The sequence below is a fragment of the Oikopleura dioica genome, chromosome XSR, assembly GCF_907165135.1.
Source record: "Oikopleura dioica chromosome XSR, OKI2018_I68_1.0, whole genome shotgun sequence".
Classification (NCBI taxonomy): Eukaryota; Metazoa; Chordata; class Appendicularia; order Copelata; family Oikopleuridae; genus Oikopleura; species Oikopleura dioica.
Genome location: NC_137294.1, coordinates 677,368 through 704,511, shown reverse-complemented (window position 1 = coordinate 704,511; position 27,144 = coordinate 677,368). Strand labels below are relative to the sequence as shown.

Sequence of the window (27,144 nt, the reverse complement as noted above, 5' to 3'; positions counted from 1 at the left end):
AAACATTTGTATAGAAATAGGCCGAGCTTGATTTTCCTTGTTTAGATGTGAAAAAAGAACCCCGCAAAGGAAGTTAACGAAGAAGCATAGCAATGGCGGCCATGTGCGATGAAATGGCCGTCATCTATGAAGATGGCGTGGACGAAAACGGGTTGGAGAGCGTGGTCGAGCGTCTGGCCGAAGAACGAGATCGGATCCAAAATGATCTACAAACTAGTCGCTCCGAGACGCAAGAAATCCGCAACGAGATCAAACAACTCAACACCGTCATCGATCGACTGCGGCAAATCAACACGGATAAGCTTCCGGCGAATCTGCAAGGCATTGGCCGAGAGTTATGCGAAGCCAAGGAGCGCATTCTAGAGCTCGAGGAGGAGATTCACGAGCTGAAGGCCGAGCGGCAGAACACGCGCTTGTTGCTCGAGCATTTGGAATTTTTGGTGATGCGGCACGAGCGCTCGCTCCGAATGACTCAGGTAAGAAAGAAGAAAGAGCTCAGAACCTGTGTGCAAAACCTGAGTCAGGGTCCCAAGCCCAGGCCAGAAGGAAGAAAGTATTCTGAAAGTATGCGCTAGTAAATTCGTGTAAATAATTGAGCAGTAGCAATTTGCCCTCCTTTTTCCTCGAGTCCCTTTCCCTGGCTTCTTGCTGCTTATTTGGGCAATAATCAAGGTCAATAAGTTGAAGCTCAAATGAGAACGCATGCGACTCTCTCCCCTCCCTCTCGCTTTCTTTTTCAATATTCCGTTTCGAAAAATGTATGTATATTTATATTAATAAGGGAAAGCGAAATGCCGGTGCTCAGCAAAGTGTCTCCAGCGAAGTAGAGGTGTTGAAGGCGTTGAAATCCCTCTTCGAACACCACAAGGCGCTTGATGAAAAAGTCCGAGAGAAGCTTCGCGTCCAAGTCGAGAAGAACCAGGAGCTCGAGGCTCGTCTCATGGAGGCGAAGCAGAAGCTCGAGAGCCAGTCTGGCTCTAGAGGGGCGGCCTGGGGAGACGGTATAGCCGAAAATAACGCGGCAAACGGCGAGCTCAACAAAATTGAGCAAACTCGCAAGGAATGGTTTCAAATTCGAAAATTGGGTACCTAGGGTCGGACTTCCTTCCTTAATTTTTTGCTTACTAAGGGTCCTTTCCTTAGTAAGGTAAGGATTTTTTCCTTACCCTTTTTCGGATTTCCGCCGAAAAAAATCCTTACCATAGTTCCTTTCTGAGTTTTCAGAGATCCTTAGTAAGGATCTCCAATCCTTAGCAATTTTTCCTTAATTCCTTTCCTTACTAAGGATTTTAAAAAGGATTTTTTTCGTGTGCCTGCGCATTTGAAGAGCGCTTTTATTAAAAAACCTTTTCAAAAGCCTTAGTAAGGAAAGGAATTAAGGACGAGTTGTGAAGGAATTCAATAAAAATGTCTCTTGCCAACTTACTGACAGCAAAAAAATACCCAATTGTTCGAAATAAAGGGTCGTTGACGTAAATAATTGCTATTTTTATCAATAAGAACATTTTTGCAAATCGTACCTAATCAAATCCTTACTAAGGTTACTAAGGCCTTAGTAAGGAAGGCCCTTAGTCCTTCCTTAGGCTTTTCTTGATTCTCATCAATTTCAAAACCCTTACCCTTAGTAACTAAGGAAACCTTAGTAAGGGGTCCGACCCTAGTTGGGTACTGTATTAAGCAATTGGAAGAAATCCGCATTTGATCTTTTATGATTCCAATTTTTTGCTGAAACCAAGTGAAGGATTTCGCCATCGAATTGGAACGCCTTCAGCGGGAAAACCAAGCAGCTTCGGCAGAGGAGAGGAAACTGCGGACCAAAGTTGACGAGCTTAAAAATGGAGAAAAAGAAGCGCGAGAGCGTCTCAGTGCACTTGAAAAACGCTACCTAAACTTGCAACGAGAAAATGCAAGCTACCAAGAGCGCAATCAAAAGCTCGAGTCGGAGCTTTCCCAGCAATCGGCTCTTGAAAATCAACTTGCAAAAGGTTTGTTTTTGCTTCTTCAAAGTTACCGCGATTCTCATTTCTGACTAGAATTACTGCTGAAAATTGAGAAGCTGCTTGCGGCTTCGAGTATAATAAGAGATAATAGCCGCGACTTATTTTTTCTATTACTCGAAGCCGCAAGCGGTTTCTCGATTGTCAGCAGTAATTCAAGCAGTTTAAAACTTGCCAAGCAAAATTTTTACTGTGATGAGAAAACTCGCTGTTCCGGTTGAAATTTGCACTCTTATTATTCCGGAAAGACACAAGTCAATCGAAAATTCTTTGAATTAATTATTTTCGCAGCTGAGGAAAGAAATCGAAGTTTGCGCGAGCGTCTCGAACTCCAAGAAAAGCGCTGGACGAGCCATGTGAACGAGCAGAAGCAGTCCGATTTTTCGATAAATGCGAATGAGAAAAATGTCAGAGAAATGGCGGACCGCATTCACGCGCTGCAAATGGACATGGCGGAAAAGAACGAAGAGATTAACTCGCTCAGGTCGAGGGAAAAATCGACAGAGGAGTATTCCGCCCGACTGGCCAGAAAGCTGGATCGGCTGATGGTTGAGAATCATCAGAGAACGCAAAAAGAGCTTCGTAAGTATTCGAAATTGAAATCATGGAAGAGTACATCTCATAAAGAAACCCTAACCGTTGTTTCTAGGTGATCGAATGAGTCTCTTAGAAGAAAAGAACCGCTTGGCTGTGGAGAATTCTCAACTGAGGCGTCAAATCGAAGAGCTCAGCAACCGTATTATGGTCGAGAAATCATTTCAAGCGATCCCCAGTCTCCCTGGTGGCTACCAGGTAACACTTTTCCTCGTCTTTGAACTGAATTACTGTTTTCGAACAGTAAACTTTACTTTATCTTCACGATATTTTCGTGATTTTCAAAGCACTGGCTCTTTGTATTTACACACTATTTCCAGCTGAATGAATATTTTGAATCCGATGATGATGAACTCGTAAGGGCCCAACCAACCTTCACTAATCACAACTTTTTCTCGCCTCACTAAAAACTTTAAATAACTCATTCTACTTTTGAATTACACTCAACTCACCCCTTTCAAACATTTTAAAGTTAATCATCGCAAAAATTTGATTGAGTTTTGCGAAACTTTTGAGAGTCTGTTTCGTTTTGGAAACAAACAGTAGTTGATGAATAACTCGATGAATAACGTGCTAATAGCTCTTATCAGTTGAATAAGATGGCTGTTTTCAGGCTTATCAGCCGATCGAAGACCCTGTCGATGACCACTGGGACTCTGACGAAATAGTGACGGGTCCCTACGGATACGCTCACAGCACCAGCACCCACCCCAAACAGCCCAACAACGAAGTCCTCTCACTAGCCAGTCAAATAGAAGCAATCTCCAACGAAATCGCCATTTTACAGGTATTCAATCATTCGACAATTGTGGGTTGTTTTTTATTTATTTGTAGCACTATCGAGTCTATCTTTACATTTTTGTATACAGTGTATTTACAGTAGTAAGCGTCATTTGTTTCTTGTGAACATGGATCTGATGAACTTGAGGGAGCATTGGTTTGAAGGGAGTGTGTTGCGCTTGTTTTGTTTTGGTTTTTTTTTTGTTTGGCTGCTACTGTAGCAAGGGTCGTTGGGTGAACTGTACAAAGCAGCCGCTTTTTTTCAGCGCTCCCCACGGGAAACGCGGTAGAGCGACTCACTTTCGTCGGCCAGAAGTTTTTTGTAGAAATCGGAAGCTCTGAAACTATCAAAGGGATTGTATTTGCTAGTGCTTGTATAATCTGCTGGTGCTATTTTTAAACAGCGATTTACAATCCCTTCACAACTGTAGCCGTTTTCGGCGAGCATGAATCCGCTGTGACACGCGCAGTAGTAAGACCGCGCGTCATTTTCGCAGTAGTGCTCGCATGGGCTAAAGAAAGTTTGCTTTACTTTGAAAGGATGTTTTATAAGAAGACGGACCGCTTTTGATATTGCGCGTAATAGAGTCTGCAGTAGTTGAGCTGATGCTCGCAGTTGCGCCCCTCCATGTGAGCCGGGCACAAGCAGCGAAACCACTTCCTTGATCGCTTTGTTCTGATTTCCAATTCTCCTGCCCCGCAAAACTCTTAATCGATTGTTAAAGTGTTTTGAACTAGAAAAAAGGATTCGCAGACGTCGAGAATCTGCGGTGGTTAGACAGAAAAATCAACACACTTCCGATTGAGGGTACTTTTTAGTGATTCAACAACGATTATCGTTTTTTATATGACATGATCGGCGTTGATTCACCTGGATTGTCTAGCACCAGAAAAACTTGCTCTTTGCAACGTACCTGGATTTTCAGCCATGTTTTTCTGCAGGAGGCGGAATTTGTTTTTGCGGCCTGTGTAGATCGGACCTTGCTCCCCTTCCGGTGATTTCTCTTCCGCATCCGTGCTATCGGACTCGATGTTGATCTCTCCAACAGGGGGCAGCGTCGCTTTTGTGAAGAGTTTTTCGATTTCGACAATTGGACTTTTCGTTGAAGTCCTTTTTAATGTTGATTTTTTGAAAGTTGAAGTAGTGGAAGTCGTTTTTATCGTAGTTTTTGTGGTGGTTGTCGTTGTTGTTGTCGACTTTTTGGTTGTTGGCTTTTCGGTAGTTGTAGTTTTAGGTCTACTGGAGCTGGTAGTTACAAGAATTGTTGGAGACGGTAAAGTCGTAGAAGTTTTATGCGTTGTTTGCAGTGGCTTCTCCGTCGTATGTTTTTCGATTACTCCTGTCTTCACGGTCAATTCCAGCGGCGATTCTGTCGATATTTCCGCCTGGATCTCTTTGTCTTTCTCTTCGCCCTTAATTTAATATAAAAACTCATCGCGCTTCTCCTCGAGTGTGGACTCACCTTTGGAATTTGCTGCGCGGCGCAGGAATGAAGAGGGCACGTAACTCGAAATTTCTTGAGCTGGCGTTTTTTCCTTCTTCCCTTGCTTTCCACACGCACGTTCCAGCAAGTGGTAGAGTGTCGATCCGGATTGCCGTACGAGCACTTTGTCGGCCGATGACTTCCGGAATCGTAAAAGTTTCCTTCGCTGTCTTGATACGAAACGCTCGAAGAGGAGTAGTACGAGGAAGGGTCGTAGCTTATGACATCATTGGAAACGCGCTTCCCGCAGCGTTTGCCTTTGAAACCGCTGAAGCAAATGCACTTGCTCCTACCGTTCAGAAAACTCTCTTCGCCGTTTTTACATTTTGCTGAAATTTTGGAAAAATGAATGGTTGAAAAGAGCGATTTAAGATTACATTTTTGCTTCTTTTTCTTCTTCTTGCGCTCCTTAGTGCAGCGTTTTCCTCTCCAACCTTCGTCGCACTTGCATTTATGTACAGTTTTCGCCTTATTTTTCGGATTTTTCGACGGTTTTGGACTTTGAAGCTGGAACCGTGCGCGCCACATTTCTCTTAGATGAAGATTAAACATTTACCATAAATTTTACTACATGAAATTTCGATGAATAAGCTGACCTATTCGGAGCACTAAAATCTTTAATGGCGAATTATTTCGGTGACTGTGCACATTTAGGGTGCCCCTGCTGTTGATTCTGGCTTTGGAAAAATGCCACTAAAGTATCTACGATTGACATAAGTAGTTGTTTAATTACTTAAGCATTAACGACAAGATTTGGCCCGATAAATGCGACAGATAACTCATTTCTTCTCACGCAGGGCCATCTCGTTTTTAGAGGCTTGCCATTAAAAGTTGTTGGCGTACTCGTATCGAGTGACTACAGTTTAACGCAGCCGGAAACCATTTCGCCGTAAATTAATTCTTAGACTACGGCTAGCGAGTTTGTTTTACCTTTGTGGCGACTGCTGGGGGACTGGGAAAGCTCGGTATTTGGCAGTTGGAGGGATGGAAGGCTGTTTTTGCGGTACTTGATGTAGGACTCAACGCAGTTTTGAACGAGTATGATCCGCTGCTCTTCATCCGAGCTTTGCGTTTTCGACAATTCACAGCAGTACTAAAAACCCTTTATATAATCAAAACGAAGGTTCGGTCAATTGTTACCTTGTAAGTTCTCTCGTATAAAGGAAGGTCTTTTGCAGTCGCCAATGACGCACTCAGGATTCGCTTGTAATTACTGCAAGTAATCTTTTGTGAGGTATTTTTAATGCAATCGACCGAGACCACCAAGAAAACTGAAAAAGTAAAAATAAGTCACTGATATCGAGAAAAAGAGTGTTTCTTTATTTCTTTTGAGGCTAGGGCAAGTTGAATGGCTTTTTTTATTTGAGTTTTTGCGGTCTGAGCGCTGAACAAGTCAATTTCTCGAAGTTGCTTGTAAATGTCGTCTTTTGTGTGATTTTTTGAATGTGTTTACTCGATGACATGTTTGTACACAATCATTTTTATCGTGAATTGAGACGCTCAATTTAATTATTGTTTCAATCCCTTCCTATTTATTTAATTCATTATTAATTTTTCTACCTACATATCCTGGCGATCCTCTTCAGCATAATTAGACGCTTTGTTGAAGGACTCTCTAATTAGAGGCTAGTTGCCTCGGTGGACCTCTTCGCGCTCCCAATCTCTATCTTCTTTCTGCTGGGTTGATTTTCTGCTGACTCGTCGAACCCAAAAAGGTCGGAGCTCTGAATAAGGCCAGTGTGAACGGCAAAGATAACTGAGAATTGTAGCGCCCTCTCTGCTAGAGCGCGGCACTCTCTCTCTCTCGCTCCGGGGCAAGTCAAGACAAAAAAAACGCTCTTTCAATTTTTGTCTCTGAGCCAACCCTCGGTGATAGCGGACTTGAAGTCTTTTTCTTTAGAATATTTCTTGTTCTTGGTTAGAAAAATTAAATGTGCACACATCTACGGGTTGTGTTGGTGTTAGGCACACGCTCGCTCGGCACCTGCTGATAGCACTGTATGCCGACGGCGCAGATTCGGGCAGATGTATGCAAATCCATACTCAGCTAACTGGCGTCATGAAAATGGCGTTCCTCGTCATTTGAACAGATGCACATTATGATGTTAACGGTGGGCGCGAAGTTCTTGCTCTCGAAAGAAAATAGAAGGAACAGTTAAGTTCAGCACATACGGACTTTGCTCGGCTACGTTTGTAGAAAACCTGAGTCAGGGTTTGAAAGAGCCGCGAACTTCGCTGACTTCAATTTCTGGCGAAGCCGCAGAGCGGCTTTGTTTAAAAAAGCTATGCGGCCTTTCATAAGAGATCTTTCAGACCCTGACTCAGGTTTTCAACACTGAGCCTAGATACAGGCACGCGGAGATTTTGAACTCGCGCGTCTTCCAACTTCCTTTCCGAATTATCTGGGCGGAAATAAACATCACAATATCAGTATCCGAATAAACAACGGGCCTCTTGGCGGCGCGCATGTACAGGATATTCTTGAGAGCGAATTGAGAGAATTTCGATTAGCTAGAATCAAAAACTCGGCTTGACAGTTTGTTGGAAATCGAACAATTTGAAGTCGCCAGGTGAAATTGAAAAGAAATCTCCTGGGAACTAATTGTCGTCTTAGACTCTACCAAGAACATGTCAGAAAAGGAGCGATAGCGGGGCATCAGAATTTCTTAATCCAGGCTGGTTTATTTCTTGAGCCGCACATGCCACTGATGTGTGTGTCTATGTGTGTGCTGGTTCCGCAGCAGCTGTGTGTGCCCAAAAAGAAATCCAGCGGTGCTTGGGTCTAATGTGATCTATCAATGGACTCGTGGCTAAATTTTGATAGCTGATTTCCGCCGCAGCTATGATAGATTTGCACAGATCCACCAGACCGCGCCGGTGATGGGCCCCAAATAGACAATACGAGGAGTGGCATTCTTTAATTCCATTGCGCGCAAATCTATGCGCAAATTTTCCACAGCTTGGATCGCCAAATTTATTGAATTCAGTATTTATGCGGTTAATCCTTCCATAAATCCAAGATGCTATTTTGTCTGCGCAAATTAAGGGGCCTTTCTTCCGAGTTTTTGAGGTTTTGAAATATACGAGCTAAATTATCACTCGTGGGTCCATTTTGTTGGATAACTTTCGAACAAATATCAGTCATCTCAGTAGCTGACGGGATAAATGCCAGTGGACCACTATCAATTACTTTGTTTAAAGTATTTCCCCCGTTTTCGAGCTTATCGGTTGGCCTCGAGTCCAGGATTCTCATTTCCGATCCCCCCGATTTGGCAACAATTCTCACCTAAAAAGACTAGTCTTTCTATCTTCGTATAATTCCGTCTTTCATTCTCAATATTTTTTCTCTTCCTCGATGAAATGTGAGTCTCTGCAGCAGAAAGGAATCTGTGTCTTTTTTTTCTGCAAATCTGAAAAAATGTTTGAGCATTTTTGCGATATCGGGCGGCCTTCATGAAAAAGCTAATATGGCAATGAAACTGTTATTCTCTCTTTGTATTTGAATTCCGCCGAAAAGTGTTTGGATCCGTTCCCTTGACGCCACCTGGCCCAGGGTTGTCTGAAGACAACGAGGTTAAAAGGCAGAATTCGTCAGATCAGGGTAACTCCAATGCCAATATTTAGTTCCTCGAAATTTGTCCCCAAAGTCGATCTGTCGATCAAACTTTCAACAAGTAGCCCAATTTGCATCTTTTATTTGTTAGTTTGATTTCAATTTATTTTAAATAAATTTATGCGAATTGGTGCCAATCCAAACATTAGATTTACCATTAACTTGCTTGAAACTTCAGAATTCGCGTCTTGGCACGGTTGATTTAATAAAAAAATATGAAAATTTATGAAGTTTTCTTAGGGGCAAGGAATGACCTTTATGGCTAGTAAAAGCGGGAAATGAATGGAGGCGATTGTTTAGTTAGATGTACAACTGTAGGACATTCGATTTCTCCGAATACAGCAAAATTCCTCGTTTGACGTTTTTTTTCAGAAACAGAAGCAAGCTCCCACATCCGTCCCACTGCGGAATGACGGATACAATGAACGACCATTTTTGTACAGTCGCCCGCATTCTCCTGGGTAAGAAAAAAACTGCTTCCCAAATTTCCAAATTACAAATTTCAGTCGCGAGCTTGATCTTATCGACACGAACGTTCCACTTTATCCCTCAACCAATTCTGCCTTTTATGACAACGACGCCTTTCGAAATGGAAATCGCAGCTTCGAACTCAACACTTTAAATACTTCCGGCTCCACACTTGGCAAAGACTCCTGCCTCAAAGATGGCGAGAGTGTCTTGGATGGCTCAGACTCCCTTTCGGGCTCTGAAAAGTCCAAGGATCAGGGCATCAATCGCCCAAAAGTAAGAAAATCATCAAAAAAGAGCAGCTAACTCATCAATTCTTTCAGAAGCTCAAGAAACCTGGCATCAAAGCTTCAATTTCTCAGATTTTCAAAAAGTCCCGCTCTGCATCAAAGTCTGAAAAACTCTGCTCCCTGGAATCCGAGTCCTCTTCGAATCCGCGCGAACAGCAGCGGCGGCTCAAGAAGAAAATGGAGCTGCTGGAAAAGGTTCGCGCCGAACGAACGCCGTTCTCGAACTGGAACGGGGCGACGATCACCGCGTGGCTTGAGCTGTGGGTTGGAATGCCTCAATGGTATGTTCCCCTTTTTCTTCCTCGAATTTTGATTTACGGTTTGATTAAATAGGTACGTCATGGCCTGTCAAGCCAACGTGAAGAGTGGGGAGATCATGTCTAGTCTCTCTGACAGTCAGATTCAACGCGAGATCGGCATTCAGAATCCCCTCCATCGTCTCAAACTCCGTCTGGCTATTCAGGAAATGCTCTCGCTCACCTCTCCCGGAGCTCCTTCTACGTCCCGATCTGTAAGTAACAAAAACTACATCATTATAAATTATAATCCCAATTAATAATTCTGATTAACTCTTTATCAATTACCCTTTACCTGGTAAACCCTTATATTACTTAACTAAACAACGAAAACTAACAAAGACTAACTACACTAGACAACTGGGTCAGTCTGGATCCGCCACGAAGATCTCCTCGAGGAAGAGGAGACTGACCTAATCGACGAGCCGTTTTGGCCAGAGGTTTGATTCATGTCCCCGATTGTACCCTGCAATGAAAGGGGCTCAAAATCGAGCAAGTTTCATTGCACCGACCGTCTACATCGATGTTCGTTATGTATTTTTGTCTCTTCCTTTCTCTCGTTCCATCATATTTTTCTCTATTTTTTCATCCGAGCGTTTTTAATCTTCAGGAAACTGATTGAATTTAATTCTAGCACTTGGCTTATGGAGAAATGAACCACGAGTGGATTGGAAACGAGTGGCTTCCTAGCCTTGGCCTGGCTCAATACAGAAGTCATTTTATGGAGGTAATTCATGATTTTTGAGAAACTTGAGTTGTAGTCTCTTCTTGTTTTAGTCGCTTGTCGACGCAAGGATGCTGGATCATTTGGACAAAAAGAACCTTCGCTCGACGTTGAAGATGGTCGATGCTGATCACAGGTAGTTTTGGATGAATTATCAAATTATTAAACAACAATAGACAATCGCTCCAATGGGGCATCTACTGTCTCAAACAGCTCGATTACTCAAAGGCGGACTTGGATGCGCGGCGGGAGGCGAGTCAAGACAACCTTCAAGATGTGATGGTCTGGAGCAACACGCGAGTGATCAAGTGGCTTAATTCCATTGGGTCAGTGCTCATCCCTGTTTTATTTTGTCGAAAAGTGTGATTAAGACTGCAAGAGTTCTCGTCGAACTTGAAAGACACGGGCGTCCACGGCGGAGTGATAGCTTTGGAAAAAGATTTTCACGTCGAGACGCTGGCCCTCCACCTCAAGCTTCCAAACAATCATCCTGTAAGTAGCCCTTGTTTTGGATCAATCATATATGTAAAACCCAGAAACGCCGAGTGCTGCTGGACGAGTTTCTCAAGCTGCTGCAGACCGGCACGACCAGATCGGTGGACGAGTACTACCACGGCTCGTACCGCAACTCCTACCGCCGTCGAGCAAAGAGCGGCTCCAACGAACCCAGCCCGCGTAAAATTCCCAACGCCTCCTCCCACAACGACTCCATGAGCGGTGAGAAGCAACTTTCTTGATTTTTCATAAATTCCCACCGCGCGAAATCGAGCTAATTTTCCTCTTCAGCGCTTCAGCACAGCTCGCCAGCGCGCCCGCCTCTTTGAAAAAATTCACCAAAATTGAAAATTACAAAAAAAAAGAAAGAAAGAAACGCTTCAACCTTTCCTCACAAGCTGCGAATCTCGAGAATGAAAAGACTTCACTACTAACGCTTCAACCCTTCTCACTACTAGCACTATTTATCTTCACTAACCTCGTGTCAATCAAATGTTCCTTTTTGAAAAATGAATGACCCCGAAACCACTCTTCACGAAACTTCACTCCTCGTTCATCCCTTTTTTATATTTATATATATTTAAGCTATTAATTATTAGAATCCATTATTATAATAATTTTCCCATCTAGCGCTCTTGAATCTTTATTCCTGCACTTTCACCTCACTTAGAAATGAATTTCTTCAAAACCGAGTTTTCACTTTTGAAGAGTTCAGCTTTGTAAAAAATCATTCAAAATTGTAAATATTTTTTTCTTGCTCTATCTATCGACCAATCTCCCTGTCCAAAAGTTCTTCATTATACAGCGTCAAAACTAGTAGCACTTAGTTTTGACGCAATCGCATTCTTCAAAGTTATCTAATAATGAAAGTATCTAAAAGTACCTAATTTCCAAACCACTAATTTTGAGTACTGCGGAGTTACCTCAATCCCCTGAAAATATGTTACACATGTAAATTTAATGACGGATGTGCCACCCTTTGCCACTTGTGGCGTTCTTGATTCTGTAATAAAATATGACTCAAGAAAACAGCCAAAATAGATAAGCAGCGAAATCGGAAAAGGATCAACTCTCGTCTTTTGTGCTCGGCAACCTGTGTAGAAACCCTGAGTCAGGGTCTCAAAGATCTTTATTGAAAAGCCGCGGAGATCTTTGAGACCCTGACTCAGGTTTTCAACACAGGTCGCCGAGTCCAGTTTGTATTGATTCTTTTCCAAGACTCCTATTTTCATGTTTTGAGCAAAATCGCAGGCTGTGAACAGGCAGTAAACACCGGTGCTCCATTTAACACGGAGCATGTTCGATTCTAGCGACTCGGCAAGGGCAAATCTCTGCGGCTTTGCCTCGATGTTCAACCAAACAAAACAGTCCTTAGAACTCTCTCCGACTCGATAACCATCTTAAACCAAGTGCGTGAAATGCATCAACAACTATTTACTGGATGAGCGGATTCACTATGCACCGAAGCAAGCAAAATAACACCCACCAGCGGTTCGAACGAGCGCCACTTTTTCGACTCCATTTTCGACCCCATTTTTCGTTGCATTTTGAAATTTAAAAAAATGAGAATTTCTACTTTCTACTTTTTTTTGGGAGTTTTTTCCCTCGACATTGAAACAGTGTTAGATTTGTCTGGAGAGAGCATTTCCGATGCCACAACTTTTCTCGCTGGATTTGAGAGTCTAACCGCTACTACTTCGGCTGTGACTGCAATTGGGAATTTGGCCTCGCGAAATAGCCCGAGAATCTCCTCCGTCGTTTTCACTGCGGCGCAAATTTCAACCCTCGGCGACGATTTGTTTGGAACTCTTGAAAGTATGAAGGCGAGTTTGACTTCCCTTCTCGCAGACAACGGCGATGAAAGCGTGGAATTCCTCGCTTTGCAATCTGAGTGCGAGACGCTTGATTCCGGGAAACAAGTTCGGCTCGCGAGCTACTTGGATTCGAGCGGTCAAATTGTCGGTTCCGTCAATCGCTGCGACGGGACCGCGGATGACTTAACAACCAGCGACGCTTCTGTTGAAATGTCGCAAGTATTGGATTCATCTTGTGCGTTTGACGCGAGCAGCAGCGTTATCACCATCGCCAAGGCTTTAGGAGACACTTGCGGAACAACGTATGACGTTGAGGACAACGAGTACAGAATTAGAAACACGCTCAAGGTGAGTTAAAGCCCCCCCTCATCGTCAATACTATTCTTTCGCAGCTCGTGGATAGTGCTGATTCGAGCGTGCTGGTCACCCAGCCGGTGGGAATCGATGTTCTTCTTCAAGGAGTTGTGACGGAGAATTCTGATGCTGGACTCACGATTACGATGTATACTGACAGTTCTTACACGACCATCGACTCCAGGTAAGACGATGCTTCTGTAAAAACCGCGTGTTTGATACGTTTCATCAAGGACAACGAAGACGACTTCAATCGGGCAGCCAATTTACTACGAAATCGGCGTCACCTTGAGCATGGACGACATCTACTACTACGTCGACGAGTGCCAGTTTGGAACGAGCGAGAAGAGCTACACCTTCCTAAGGTTAAAAAAACTTGAGCCAGCCAATTTCAAACATGTTCAAAATTAAGGTCGAATCGGTGCTACTCAAGCATTGTCGACACAATGACCACTACGGAATTTCTCACCGGCACTAGCGCACCGCAGCAATTTCAGTTCAATGCGTTTGTCTTTCGAAGCTATTCCACTGTCGGTCTCAAGCTTTCTTGCAAAGTGAAGGTAATTACTCTTCTTTTTTTGGAAACTAAAACTCATAATTTTTCTTTAGCTTTGTCTGAACACATCTACAACTCAAAACTGCCCAGACATTACGGACCAGAGTACTCCTGCTTGTGACGCCGACTTTTCCCGCCCCTAGAATATTGGCTCAAAATTCTGCCTAATTCTACAGATTCTCTTTGAAAATGTTGCTTTGAGAAAGATATTTTTAATAAACTTTTTCTATTGTATCTGAAAATGCTGAGTGATTGAGGCGAGACCAGACTAACTTCATGTTTCTCGTTTCAAACAAAATCATTTAAATTTGGCAACTATTGAAATCAATACAATTTGAAAGTTTAATTCATTTCTAAAGAGGTTTATTGCCGCATGTGCACAGTTTTTACTCAAAACCTTTTCCTTTTGGACGAATAGTGAAGTTGACTATAAGCCAATATTCTGAGGGCTTCTTCTTTTCAACCATAAATTGGACCTTCTGTCGCCGGACGCGACTTCCATCTGTTTCGACAGCCTTGCTGTTTCCGGTTGGATCGTGGATGAAGGTGACGTTGAAATTTCCATTTTCAGTGAATCCGCGATTATTGAGGATTCTTACGTCGACATTGAAATTGAAGTCGCGGCCTAAAAGAGGAATATAGTGTAATACAAATTCAAAACAATTTTACCGATGTTTTCGAGGTGAATCGTGAGGAAATCCTCAGTATCGAATATCTTGTTATACTTAAGAAGAAATCCCCATCCATGTCCGCTGTGAGTAATCGGCTGCCATGGATTCAATTTTTCTGGCGGAATCTGTGCTAAGATTTTAAAAATTGATTAGGTCAGAATTCAATATGTCATTTTAATCATTTTCCTTGAGATGGACTCTAGTAATTCCAACACTGATCATCTGACAGAGATAAATGAGACCTTGCATCCAAGTATGGCATCCCTCCCAAGTGTGTGCATGGCCGTATCCGTCTTCCCTCCCAAGTTTGTTCGCCAGCTCGACTTGTTTTTTCTTGAGATCTTAAATGCGAGATAATTACTGAGCAGAATTGTGACATTTCACCTGAATGATAATTTTTCAGTCCAAGATCCTCCACGCAGCCGCTGAGTTTCGCTTCATCCTGAACTTTCTTGGCTTGCTTAGCAGTTAGTTCTCCTTCCAAGGCTCTCAACTTCGCTGTCGCTTTGTCGATCTTCTTTTGAGCATGTTCCGCTGCTGCAACAGCGGTATTCTTCTCTTCTTCAATCTTTCTGATACTTTCTTCCACGGATCGGATACTTTCCTCGACGAATACTTGCCCATCAGTGATACAAGTGACAACTTGCATCCACTTGAAGACAAGTTCCTTAGCACAAAGCTGGCAAAGATACTCCTCTTCGTGAACTTGATAGGATATTCTTTGAAGATTTTTGTAAAAATTAATAAATAGACAATAACTTACACTAGTTTATTGCAATGGGCGCACATTTTCTCTTCCTTGATTTCAAGCTTCACGAGCTTCTCTCCAGTTCCATTCCCTTCCATCTTCCGTTTTGCCTTCTTTGGAGCCATGTTTGACTTCTTCTTCGTCTCTTGATTTTTTGAAAAGTGCTCAAAAAATCTCCGTGCACGAAGTTTTAAACACCTTTCGAGCCGAGTTCCAGAAAATAAATGCGACCTACTACACCGGTCTGAGAGACTAAAGAAGTCTAGAAAAGACGCGCTTCGTAGAAATCTATTTCTCGAAGCCAGGAAAGAAAATTTAATCGTACTGGATTTGAAAAGAATGGGATAATGCAAATGCTCAAGAATGGAATTACATGCTTTTCGAATCAAATAATTTTCAAATGAAGAAAGACGCGTCTCAAACTGAACAAAGTGTATTGCTTTGAAGGGTAACAACAAGGTTTATCATCGGATAAGAAACGAAACAGAGTTTTTTTTTTGTTTGACGATCATGGGTTACTGTGGCCGACTGGTTTTACATGGAGTGTGCGTGTTTTCTTTTTGAATATGACTTTTCTTTTTAGGTCTTCTGGGGAGGCAAGAACTCGTCTTTTTCGTGATAAGAGGGCGGGTCGGTGTTGGAACCGGCGGAGGAGGGGCTGAGCGACCGACTGAGAGTGTAAGGGTGTCCACGGGGAAAGATGGGCGTAGTGAGCACTTCCCAGCGCTAGAAAAAACGGTTTGTCGACAAGAGACAAAAGGAGGGTGTTTTTACCTCAGCTAGAGTGCCAGGAGTTGTTGATAATCGATAGATGGCATAAATCGGTACGAGTAAAATGCTCGACGCAGCCATGCAAATTCCTATCCACTCGCCGTAAACTGGGAAAACGTAATTATTATACGTCGTTGGCGACCAGTCGAGGAAGATGTACGCGAAGGTGCTGGCGCAGATGATGGGCGAGCCGTACTAAATATCGCGGTTTCCAATTGATCCTTTTTTTGAACAGCGCTTACCTTCCACAAAAAGGCAAACACAGTCCATGGATGTTTTTTGATGGGAAACTTGTGGCCGAACATGCGGTCCAAGTCCCTGTAGAAATTGTCGACGCCGTAGATCCACGAAATGACCGAGGTTTCGAAAAACGCCACCCACAAAAGACAGAGTCCAGAAGCTCCGTACGTGTCCGCCAGCTAGAGAAGAGATGAGTTTCTTCCTTGATTTCAAACTTTCAATAATTGCATTACCTGAAAGACGTAAATGCCTCCGCGAGTGACCATCGGGAGGGCGAAGAAAAAGCAGACAACGCAAGCCGCAGCTACGCAAAGAGGTCGCCTGTACGGTGTTTTGTACCAGAAACGAGGCTTGAGATCGACAATCATTGTGCACATTCCCTCGACCGCTAGGAACGAGTTAATCATTTATTTCAGAAACTCGATCGGGAGATCCTCATCTCCCGAAATTGCAATTTATCTAATTTTCTTACCGACATATTGCGAGGCCAGTCCAAGGAGAAGAATCATTACAAAGAAGAGCAGCGACCAAATTTGTGGAAACGCCATCATTGACAAGGCGCGGGGATAGGCAATGAAGGCTAATCCTGGACCCTTTTCGGCAACCTCGCTGAAAAGAAACATTGTTTGAAGACTTTGAAGACCCCCTTTTGAGCGCTGGCAAATGATGATCCTACTACCTGACTTCGCAGCCGATTTCCTGAGCCATGTAGCCGAGCACGGAGAAGATGGCGAATCCAGAGACAATGGACGCACCTGAGTTAAAACCGGAAAGGATAAGTCCCCACTTGAATGAGTTAAAGGAGAACTTATTGTACGAGCCCAGCGAGGTCTGCGAGCCGAGGCAGATTGCGTAGCTGAAGAAGATTTGCGTGCCCGCGTCTTTCCAGACCTAAACGGTTGATCCGCTCAAAACTGCTGAAGATGGCTTGATTCTTACGTCAGGGCTGGCTAAGCGATTCCAATCGGGCTTGACGTAGAACTCGATGCCCTTGGCGGCGCCGGGCAGGGTCACGCCTCGGGCGAGCAGGACGAGAAGCATGATGAGCGGGAATGTGGATGTAACGTAAACCGATTTGCCAGTTGATTTCACGCCCTTCCAGATGCACGCGTAGCAGATCATCCAGCTCAGGACAAGTGTACCCACCAGCTCCCACTGCAGGCCGCCTGGCGTGCCAAGATCATCAGTCAATTGCAAAACTCGATTTCTAAAGGAAAACAAAATAATAAATTGATGCGATTTTCTGCGCGAATGAAGGCATAATTTGTAATTGACCTACTTCCAAAACTCGTTTTCTGGGAAATCGACGGAGGAGTTGCAAGCGGCCGGTTTAATCAAAGTGCCGTTCACCGAAGTTGTCGAGCAACAGGGAGTATTCCACCAGCCATCGCACTTGGTCCAGGGCAGGGAGGGGTCAAACGCCTGGAATAGATAGAACAGGTTCCAGGCGAGAATGACGATGTAGTAGACGTTCAGCCAGAACACGATTACCAACGAAGCCCAGCCGATTCCCTGGAGAAATAGAATATCGTAAGGAGAGAGGAAGAGTCACCTTGAAAATAGGAACCAAGTTCCAGGCCTCAATTCCACCTCGAGACATAAACTGCCCGAGCGCCACTTCCATCAGGAAAATCGGGATTCCACCGATGACCAAAAAGATGCAGTAGGGAATGAGAAACGCGCCCCCTCCGTTCTTGTAGCAGAGATATGGAAAGCGCCAGACATTGCCAAGTCCAATGAAGCCGCCGGCGACGGAGAGGATGAACTCGCGCTGCTTGTCCCATTGTACGCGCTCGTGGCCCTTCACTCCATCCTCATCCTCCTTAAACAGCTCAGTTTAAGAGCTATTCAAATTTCATTTCTTTGTCGTCCTTGAAAGGCGATCGCAGCCTATTTTCACCCAGGGATGCAAAACAGTTGCTTTTCATACAAAGCTCTATTGAAAAAAGACCAAAGCCTGATTGCAATCAACGAGGAATAAATAGCGGATGGGCTCGGCGAATTCAGAAGAGCTCAAATGAAAAGTCGCGTAGCGGCTTCGCCAGTTATTTAATAATAGATTGAAATTTTGATGTTGCGAAGCCGCTTTGCGGCTTCGTTTTCAAAAGCCGCCACGCGGCTTTCCATTTAAGCTCTTCTGGACCTGACTCTGGTTTTCTGCACGGATGCCGAGCCCAGAATAAGCGCTTTTTTAATGAAAGAACCGATCTGATCATCATTACCGCAAAACTCGAATTAGCAGTAGTAAGGTATTTACTTATTTGACCTCAACTCACGTGGTATCGTTAACAAAAGGGGCTTAACACGGTCAGAGCTTATATAAGATTGGTTCTTCCGCTGAAAAGTTCAATGACGTGTCTATTTTGGAATGAAAAAAGACTGTAAAAGACTTCTAAAAGATAATTCAATAAAAAATGCACAAGATCCGCACGGCTTAAGTATTTATCGCTCTTGGAAAGATAGCTCAGGGAAACTCGTTAATTTTCAATTACACTGTGTGTGTCCTTGGCTGCGGGACCGGTATGTTCTAGCGCGGGGCAAGGGGAAAAACTGAGTGTTAGAAAATACCTCTTGATCTTTCTTTTTGGGGATGAGGCCAGAGTCGACGAGATGTGGGTCGACCAACTGGTCGCCAGATAAAACTGCGTGTGTCGTTAAACAGATTAAGTGCTCGCGAAGCTGTAATTACCTGTACTCTCTCTTCCATCACAGCTCGAATCGTCATATCGAGACTCGCGTTGATCCTGTTCACGAGTTACGCGTGTGGTCTCTTTCATCAATTAATGAGTTTTAATACCTATTACTAATAGGCTATTAGGTATTACCTATCTTTGAAATTTTTAAGATTAGGGGTTTCACTTCGTAACTCGTGGCTTTCTCTTGCTTTCGCCTTCTATAGGGCAGAAGGTCTTCATAATGCAGGTTCAGGATTTTGCTGAAATAAAGGTTGATTATCAAGTCTGGGCTCGGCAACCTGCGTAGAAAACCTGAGTCAGGTTCTGAAGAGCCTGTTTGAAAAGCCGCTATGGTTCTTCAGAGCCTGACTCAGGTTTTCTACACTGGTTTTTGAAATAGTTTAAATTGAATATTTTTCAATAAAACCAAGAAAATCAAGCTGTTTTATCGATTTATCTCTTTATTCTAGCGTTAAAAAAGGCACCCTTGGCTGAAGTAGAAAAGGATGAGATGAGCCAGATTGACAAATCCAGTAAAAAGCCGCTCTTCTCCCTTTTTGCTTTCAAAGCTCTCAGTGTTGAAAAAGTTTTTGTTGTGTTTTTTCACTCGCAATTTCAAGCTCGCGTACAATCGTCTAGCTAGTCACTACTAATCGAGGGTTTAGCGAAAAATTAGCGCCAAAGTTGAAAATGGGGGCATTATCTTTTTCGCCTAGGCTTCGCGATCCTGCAGTCAATTTACTGTAATATGCGATTCATACTTTTCCTCTGTTATTTTCGCTTGCAAAAGAAATATATTTTTTGAGGAAATTTTGGAGTAAAAAAAAAGAAGAAGTTCAATCAACTAAGTTTCCAGTCAACTATTTTGAAAGTCGTTAAACGCGAAACACCACGTGACGTTCGTAACCGTCAGTTTTTTTGATATTTTCTTTTCTAAAAATAAAGCCGCGGAGCGGCTTCGCTAGAATAAAGATGTGGATTGAAATGATCAATTTGCGAAGCCGCTCGGCGGTTTTTATACAAAATATAGCCGCTACGCGGCTTTTCATTAAGGGTGTCAACATCGATTTGGACGAACTTTTGGAACAGGTTTTCGACAAGCAAGACTGACCAATACCTAATCGATGTTGACACCCTTAAAGTTCCTTTTGGAGTCCAGAGGGTATCCTGAGTCAGGACCCTGTCTCACGCTTTTCACACAGGTTTTCCACGCCCCTTATCTGCGCGATTTTGAAAGAGTTGGGAAATAAGCTCACTTTATTGAATTTGAATAAGTTTTTTACCCCGCCTATTTTATTAAAAAAAAACACCATCATCGTCAAATGAAAAATTGAATTTCGAAGTTTCTCACTTCAATTTAGCAATTTTTCCATTTCGCTATTATTTCCTATCGAGCTAGAGATGCACAAAGAAGTCAACTTGCAGCTTTGAAAGACAAAAAGAACAATTGCGAATTTTAAACTGCTGAAAAGAAGAAAAGCAGATTTGAACTTTTCTTTGTCCCTCGCTGAAAAACGATGATGAAAGATAAGATTATTTTTCAGTCGTGGGAAAATGCTCCTCTCAAATAAATTTAATAGCGAGTTGATTATGACGACAGTTTTTGCTGGAAAATGAATGATTGCGATTCTGAGTGTGGCAACCTGTTTAGAAAACCTGACTCAGGGTTGTAAAAGAGCTTTTAAGAAAAGCCGCGGCTTTTTGATAACAAAGCCGCACAGCGGCTTAGCCAAAATTATTTTCTCAGTATATTTTTGAATTCTGGAACCTGTGTTGAAAACCTGACTCAGGACCCTGAGCATTTGAAAGATAGATTGACATGATTATTTTGGCAAAGCCGCTTTGCGGCTTCGTTTTTAAAGAAAGCCGCTATGCGGCTTTTTATTAAACTTTTAAGAACCCTGAGTCAGGTTTTCTAAACAGGTTGTTGAGCCCAGTCGACAGTTTTATGGAAAAAATAGTCAATAATCGAATTCGGGATGAAAAGTGGCATATTTTTGAAGTGAAGCCTTGAAAAGGGTTGGAAAGAAATAAATCGATGTTTTAGACTTGGGCATGAATCGATTAACTGAAAACTGAAAAATGCTGGTTTTTTTTGGGACGTACCTTAGGTAGTTCTTCACGAGTCCTCTGTGCATAGAAGTTCGATTTCTTCTTTCTTTACCGGGACGCTTATTACGAGTCACGGCTGCTTAAAAAAATAGTCAACGAAGAAATTTAGAAGTAGCTAAAGAAAACAATTTTAATTCACCCTCAGGCGCTAGAAAATGTCAACTACAGTTAACTACCATATTATTTACTCTGCTGGGCTCGGCAACCTGTGCAGAAAACCTTAGTCAGGATCTGAAAAGTTTTTAGAGAAAAGCCGCTACTGATTTTTCAGATCCTGACTCAGGATTTCTGCACAGGTTGCCGAGCCTATCTACTCAGGTCTAAGGAGCCTGTGTAAAAAACCTGAGTCAGGGTTAGGGCCGAAAATAGATTAAGATTGTAATCTACGGCTTTGTTACAGAACCCTGACTCAGGTTTTTTATACAGGTTTTTATTTGATTTATGAATCAATTTAACTCGAATAGATAAAAATCAGAATCGTCTCTCAGAATTTTTTCTATTTCAATTTTTTTTAAAGATTTAATTTATAAAATATTTTAAGAATTATTTAGAAGAAAATTAAAGCCTACTTTTAGTAGAAAGAGGAGAAATACGGGATTTGCCCTATTTTTTTTTTCTTCGTCTTTTTGTTCTGTCTCGTTCTCCGCGGAATGGAGAATGTGGCTTTGGTCGAATGCCGAGAAGGCGTTTCGGTAACGGCCTAAATTCGGAGCGCCGCTCGTGGGCAAAAAAACACAAAATATAACTTTCAAGGGTTCCAATAGAAGTGGAAATCCGCCACTCCCATGGGCATTCCCATCCTCCCAATACTTTCTGCTACTCCTGCTCAAAATTAAACAAACATACTTTTTGTTTGATTCCTAGAATTGAAATTGCTGAAATAGCGGGCTTTCTTTTCGTCGGGTAGGAAATCAATTGATGACTGGAGCAATTTGATTCTTCCTTTATTGAAGAGCACATAGTTGGAACAATTTATTTACGATTGTGTTTTGAAATGAGCGATTCTCAAGGAGTAATTGAATTCATTCATTTTTCCGGATAAAACGATTGATTTGGCATTTATTGTTGAAATTCATCAGAACGTATGAATGTACTTCCGACTCGGCTTGGCAACCTTTGTAGAAAACCTGAGTCAGGGTCTGAAAGATGTAAAATGAAAAGCCGCTTAGCGGCTTTTTTAAAAAACGAAGCCGGAAAGAATAAGAAACTGATCAAAATGATGATTGTTTCAAAGCCGCTTCGCGGCTTCGTTTTTAAAAAGCCGCTTTGCGGCTTTTCATTTTACAGCTTTCAGACCCTGACTCAGGTTTTCAACACAGGTTGCCGAGCCAGACTTCCGAGGGCTACAAAATCTAACATGAAACATTTTTTTGAAAAGTAATTATTGTTGTTTGTGTATTGCTTTGTACAGTTGAAGAACCTTGAAGATACAGAATTGAGAAAGAAAGAGTTCAGCGATACTTTTAAAAAGAACTAAGTCCAGCCCGAAACGAGTCTGTTTTGCCTATTCACCATGAAGCTCGAAAGCTCATTTCCCTGCATTGTCGATAATCTGCAGAAAGTGTCGTTTTCTTTTGCTTTTTGCAGCTTTGGGAGCAGCACCATGTCTCCGGCCCAGTTTCTTTTTTTTAGCTCTTTCACTTGGTCAATAAAATTTCAATTCGGAGCTGGGCAAACCGTGTAGAAAACCTGAGTCAGGTTCTAAAAGGCTCAAATGAAACGAGGCCGCGAAGCGGCTTCGCAAATATATTTCTTGTTGAATATATTTTTGATTTAGTAGCTTTGCGGCTTGTTTATAAAAAAGCCGCTACGCGGCTTTTCATTTTAGCCCTTTCAGAACCTGACTCATGTTTTCTTCACAGGTTGCCGAGTCCAGTTTGTAATTCTTTTATTTGTAATAGGTTGCTTATTTTTGCAAAATTGAAAAGCGCTTTCATGAAGGGTCGGATGCCATCTTGGCAGGCATCTGCGAGCTGCTCAGACTGATACTTTATCTCATCAGCTCGCCGCTGCACGATGTCTAGCCCTATCTCGTCTATTCTCGCCCAGAACGTTCTGTTGAAATGCTCGTACAGCATAAAATCGGGGTAGTTGATCACGCGCACCAATTCTTCGTGATACTCCTTCGCTTCTTGGCTGTGTTTTCTCCCGCTATTCATCGGCAAGTAAGCCAGGTCTGATGGCGGCCAGTTGAGTTCAAATGACAGAAGAGCCAGTCCGAGATCGAAATATTCCATGATCAGGATTAGGTCAAAATGCCCGTGGATTTTCTCTTTTCGGGGGATCTTTTTCTTCTCTTCCTTGATTTCAATTCAGAAAAGATCGACCCTTCCTATGTAAGCTTTGACAACGTCTCTATCCAAGTTCATCGTCGTCACTTCTGGTCCAAAGAAGCTCCACAACTGAGGCCTTAGCAAGTGCCTTTTCCACATGGAAGGGTCTGGAATGAGCATGGATTTCTTGTAGAAATCAACTGGGTCGGATAAAAGCTCGTAAAGAAAAGAAACGCGTTCTTTTCCTTCTTCTTTTTCGAAGAGCGAAGGGAAGATGGTTCGAACTTGCTTTCAGAGCGGATGAGTTATTTTACGAACAGACAAAGAGAGACCTGTGTCAGGGTCTTCAGGGAGGGCTAAGGAAAGACTCAGGCTCTGGAAGAGCGAAAATGAAAAGCCGCGTAGCGGCTTTTTTAAAATCGAAGCCGCGAAGCCTTTTTTCATTTTCATTTTAGCCTTTTCAGAGCTTGACTCAGGTTTTCCACTCAGGTTGCCGAGCCCAGGTTATCATGTTCACACAAGTTAATTGATACTGTCTTCAATAAAGAGTTCTTCCGCTTTCCTTATCCCTCATCGGGTTGAAGTAGTATTTCCACGTGCTGGTCATGTGAGTGGACGGGTGTCTCAAAATCGAGATCTTCTTCGCTGTGGGAAGATACTCGTCCGCGAATGTGAAATTGTACGTCATATGATTAGCGACGAAATCATATTGTTTTGACTTCTTCTGCCAGCCAATAATTCCGAGCCCGTCAGGATTCAGTGGCTCAGCTAATTCCGCCTCGCCGTAAGGAAACAAATGCGCTAAAGATGCAATCAATCCAATGATGCCGAATCCAGCCGGTTTTTATCGCGGCTTAGTGGGTCCAGAAGCTGGATTATCATTTTAAATTAAATATTCTCCTCGATCATAAAATAGAAAAGCCTCTATTGGAGCTATAATTTATAGCTTTCATTAAATTATATACCTTTTATCTGGGTCGAAAACCTGTGTAGAAAACCTGAGTCAGGGTCCGAAAAATCTTTAATGAAAAGCCGCATAGCGGCTTTTTTAAAAACGAAGCCGCATAGCGGCTTCGAAAATAAGATTTTAAACCTATCTTTATTTTCTAGCGAAGCCGCTTTGCGGCTTTGTTTTTTAAAAAGCCGCTACGCGGCTTTTCATTTAAGCTCTTTCAGACCCTGACTCAGGTTTTCTGCACAGAATGCCCAGCTTTATGCAGCGTTTATTGAATAATAAAAAGGAATTTTAAGACTAGCCATAATTCTTGTCAAAAGTAAGCTGAAAGAAAAAAGATAATTTACGTGATTATCATCCGGTCGTATATCAATTCTGGTGTCTTTAAATTTAAGCACTTACATCCAACATTTTGAGTCGTCAAAAGCATCGACTTATTGTGAGTGTAGCAGTAGCGGGAAAATATTGTTGCTAGCGTCGAACTGCCAGTTTTGTATGTTTTCAGGAAAAATACACTGTCGGCTTTTTCGGTGGTCGACTGAGTCAGGGTCCGGCAATCTGTGTAGAAAGCCTGAGTCAGGATTTGAAACAGGGTAACAAAAACGATGTTTTAAAAAGCATTTAGCCAGCGTTTAAAAAGTAGATAAAAATATTGGTAATTTTTGATCCTGACTCAGGTTTTTTACACAGGTTTTTGAGCCTACACTAAAGACCACTTTCCTGCTTGGCTAGACGAAGTATTTTGCGGCAACGTTTTTGAAGGAGCCTTTGCACGAGGAAATTCGTCGGTGATCCATTGAAAGTCGAGCGACAGCACTTCGTATTCTCTGATGTACAAGAAGAGCGATAAAAAAATGCAACAGGCCCAGGGAAGATATTTGTGGAAGCACTCCCACCTCCCCATCACTGAAATTTCACTGTGATGCTCTTTCAACGGCATTTTAAATTTAACTTCTAGCTGCTATTTTCTAGCGCCCTAATAGCCCGGGGGCAATATCGCAGTACATTCTGGCGGGGACCAAAATATGAGCTAAAATAGGCTTTGTTCCTCAAGAAATTAGATGACGGCAACCTGTGTAAAAACCTGAGTCAGGTTCTAAAGAGCCTATATGAAAAGCCGCGTAGTTTTTTTTTAATTTTTTTTTTAATTTTCTTTTAAAATAAAGCCGAAAAGTGACTTTGCCAATTTTTTAAGAATGATTGAAATAGTAATGTTCCGAAGCCGCTTCGCAGCTTTATTTCCAAAAAGCCGCTACGCGGCTTTTCATAAAGATTCTTCAGAACCTGACTCAGGTTTTCTACGCTGGTTGCCGAGCCCAGGGACAAAGTAATTAATTTCGTCAATCCTTTTTTTTCATTAAATAAATAATGATGATGACTTGAAACTGCTCCGAGTTAATTTCAACTCAAACTTACAAGATTTGTTTGTCAAATTTTCTTCTTCAAAAGTTGAATCTCTTTCATAGTACTCGAGTTTAACACTTTCGCACTCTTTGGGTCGAAGACTCATCAATTAGCTTAATTTTTACGATGAATTTGATAGGCTTAGACTCTTGGACTGCGAGCTGTGAACCCGGTAATGATATTAATCACCGGCGCTTATCCGGCCTTTTTCTTTTCTTTTGGATTTTATTCTTTTTTGAAAAGGAAGAGTTTCAAACTCACGATTTATTACGATTACAGAAGAGTTTGACCTTGAGAGTAAATAGCTGGGCTCGGCAACCTGAGTAGAAAACCTGAGTCAGGCTCTGAAAAGCAAAAATGAAAAGCTGTACAGCGGCTTTTTTAGAAACGAAGCCGCAAAGCGGCTTCGCCAGTGTTTAAAAATAGATAAAAGTGATTGAATTGCGAAGCCGCTATGCGGCTTCATTTTTCAAAAAGCCGCGTTGCGGCTTTTCATTTTTGCTTTTCAGAGCCTGACTCAGGGTTTCTACTCAGGTTGCCGAGCCCAGGTAAATAGTAGTAAGTCGATAATGAAAAGAAGAGGAGATCATTTTTGGAAAGTTTCGCAAGTTGACTGCTTCGTTGACGCGTATATACAGTGATTTGTGCCCTATCGAGTGCGAAATGAAAGTTGTTCTTGCTTGGCGAGATTGCTCGATCAATTTGTTGTCGAATTTTTACACTGATTTAAAACATGGACCCAAACATGCTCCTGTCTAATTGACCGCGCCACTCATTCTAATTAGATTTCTCTTCTTTTAGAGAACTTTTAGCCGCACTTTCGCTCTCTCCCGTGCGCTCCTGATTAATTGAACATTGCTTTTACGATCATGAATTTCTTTAATTTTTCATGAGAAACAAAAAAGAAGGAAGAAAAAAAAACGCTCCTATTGCTGCAAATTTGATCGTTGCAAATTGCAACCTGTATAGAAAAACCTGAGTCAGTATGAGAAGAGCCGAAATGAAAAGCCGCGTAGCGGCTTTTTTGAAAACGAAGCCGCAAAGCGGCTTCGCCAGTATTTAAATATAGATTAAAATTATATTTTGCGAAGCCGCAAAGCGGCTTCGTTTTGTAAAAAAGCCGCTACGCGGCTTTTCTATAATGGATTTCAGGACCTGAGTCAGGTTTCCTACACAGAGTACTGAGCCCAGGATCGTTGATTTTGAAGATTTGATTATAAAAAAAAACAGGTTTTTTTTAATGTTTTGGCTTGTTGGTGGGAACTTGAGTTTTTAACAGGGTCAAAGAAGAAGAAGAAGAAATTACAGTAATATTCTGTGCGCTATTTACAGCAAATGTTTCAAGAAGTTTGAAGAGTTTGAAAAAGAGAGGTCGCGAGGATATTTTAATAAGTCTAGATTAGTTGCTGCGTCACACCATTTGGGACGGTTTGGGCGAGTGTTCGAGGTTGGCCCGGCCGAGGGTGTAGCACTGCCTCGGGCCGCCGTTGTTCCCGCCCGTCGGTGCTCCACCGTCGTCCACCGAGTCTTCTTCATACTCTAAATCTACACTTTCAGAAACGAATTCTCTTCCTTGATTGCAAACCTGAGTCTTGATAGTCTTCGTACGCGAAATAGGCGCCAATGAAAGCAGTGAGCATACAAATATACGCTAGCGAGATGTCAACAATGACCATGCTCTTGGGGGTGATGTCGGGATTGATGCCGCCCTTGGTGAGCGCTTCCATCCGCTCGTGGCAGTACTGGATGTGTTTCTGGCAGCTCTCCCAGTCCTCCGTGCAGCTCGCGCTCTCCAGGTTGAATTGAGCGCAAGTTCCAGCTGGGTGCATT

General features: G+C 42.6%; 5 protein-coding genes and 1 long non-coding RNA gene across 9 annotated transcripts; 2 read left to right on the top strand and 4 right to left on the bottom strand.

Moving 5' to 3' along the window:
- The first annotated feature begins 49 nt into the window (after positions 1–49).
- LOC145707084 (liprin-alpha-3-like) lies at positions 50–11,777 on the top strand. Its single transcript, XM_081784563.1, has 18 exons — positions 50–476; positions 782–1,085; positions 1,737–1,985; positions 2,289–2,579; positions 2,647–2,789; positions 2,912–2,947; positions 3,205–3,378; positions 8,841–8,929; positions 8,975–9,212; positions 9,260–9,507; positions 9,560–9,737; positions 9,879–9,962; positions 10,157–10,249; positions 10,300–10,382; positions 10,423–10,572; positions 10,618–10,738; positions 10,783–10,963; positions 11,033–11,777. Exons 1-18 carry the CDS (start codon positions 93–95, stop codon positions 11,068–11,070), a joined length of 3,084 nt encoding a protein of 1,027 aa, XP_081640689.1. The 5' UTR covers positions 50–92; the 3' UTR covers positions 11,071–11,777.
- LOC145710124 (uncharacterized) lies at positions 3,408–6,623 on the bottom strand. Of its 3 annotated transcripts, none has more exons than XM_081787823.1 (8): positions 6,416–6,623; positions 5,996–6,126; positions 5,786–5,948; positions 5,233–5,387; positions 4,835–5,184; positions 4,286–4,784; positions 3,934–4,078; positions 3,408–3,883 (listed from the first exon to the last, which is right to left on the bottom strand). In XM_081787823.1, exons 4-8 carry the CDS (start codon positions 5,381–5,383, stop codon positions 3,634–3,636), a joined length of 1,395 nt encoding a protein of 464 aa, XP_081643949.1. In that variant the 5' UTR covers positions 5,384–5,387; positions 5,786–5,948; positions 5,996–6,126; positions 6,416–6,623; the 3' UTR covers positions 3,408–3,633. The 3 variants fall into 3 exon arrangements, with proteins under 3 accessions (XP_081643949.1, XP_081643948.1, XP_081643947.1); XM_081787822.1 differs by having other exon boundaries at positions 5,786–5,957; positions 6,420–6,623; XM_081787821.1 differs by having other exon boundaries at positions 6,420–6,623.
- A 483-nt stretch (positions 11,778–12,260) lies between the features above and the next one.
- Positions 12,261–13,699, top strand: LOC145707885 (uncharacterized). The gene is made up of 5 exons (XM_081785468.1): positions 12,261–12,903; positions 12,948–13,093; positions 13,143–13,274; positions 13,322–13,469; positions 13,519–13,699. The coding sequence occupies exons 1-5, from the start codon at positions 12,304–12,306 to the stop codon at positions 13,606–13,608; spliced, it is 1,116 nt and encodes a 371-aa protein (XP_081641594.1). The 5' UTR covers positions 12,261–12,303; the 3' UTR covers positions 13,609–13,699.
- Positions 13,700–15,301: 1,602 nt separating this feature from the next.
- On the bottom strand, positions 15,302–21,405 carry LOC145706686 (sodium- and chloride-dependent taurine transporter-like). 2 transcript variants are annotated; one of them, XM_081784113.1, is made up of 14 exons: positions 21,252–21,405; positions 20,677–20,758; positions 18,771–18,830; positions 18,585–18,641; positions 18,464–18,537; positions 17,448–17,717; positions 17,175–17,407; positions 16,835–17,102; positions 16,575–16,786; positions 16,368–16,504; positions 16,129–16,283; positions 15,898–16,074; positions 15,659–15,850; positions 15,302–15,610 (listed from the first exon to the last, which is right to left on the bottom strand). In XM_081784113.1, exons 3-14 carry the CDS (start codon positions 18,808–18,810, stop codon positions 15,464–15,466), a joined length of 1,962 nt encoding a protein of 653 aa, XP_081640239.1. In that variant the 5' UTR covers positions 18,811–18,830; positions 20,677–20,758; positions 21,252–21,405; the 3' UTR covers positions 15,302–15,463. The 2 variants fall into 2 exon arrangements, with proteins under 2 accessions (XP_081640239.1, XP_081640238.1); XM_081784112.1 differs by having other exon boundaries at positions 20,677–20,761; positions 21,252–21,375.
- Positions 21,406–23,520: 2,115 nt separating this feature from the next.
- On the bottom strand, positions 23,521–25,383 carry LOC145706697 (uncharacterized). Its single transcript, XR_014134703.1, has 4 exons — positions 25,327–25,383; positions 24,624–24,816; positions 24,313–24,425; positions 23,521–23,756 (listed from the first exon to the last, which is right to left on the bottom strand). It is a non-coding gene; the product is annotated as an uncharacterized LOC145706697 (long non-coding RNA).
- A 1,264-nt stretch (positions 25,384–26,647) lies between these two features.
- LOC145709546 (uncharacterized) lies at positions 26,648–27,144 on the bottom strand. The gene is made up of 2 exons (XM_081787234.1): positions 26,900–27,144; positions 26,648–26,859 (listed from the first exon to the last, which is right to left on the bottom strand). Exons 1-2 carry the CDS (start codon positions 27,141–27,143, stop codon positions 26,726–26,728), a joined length of 378 nt encoding a protein of 125 aa, XP_081643360.1. The 5' UTR covers position 27,144; the 3' UTR covers positions 26,648–26,725.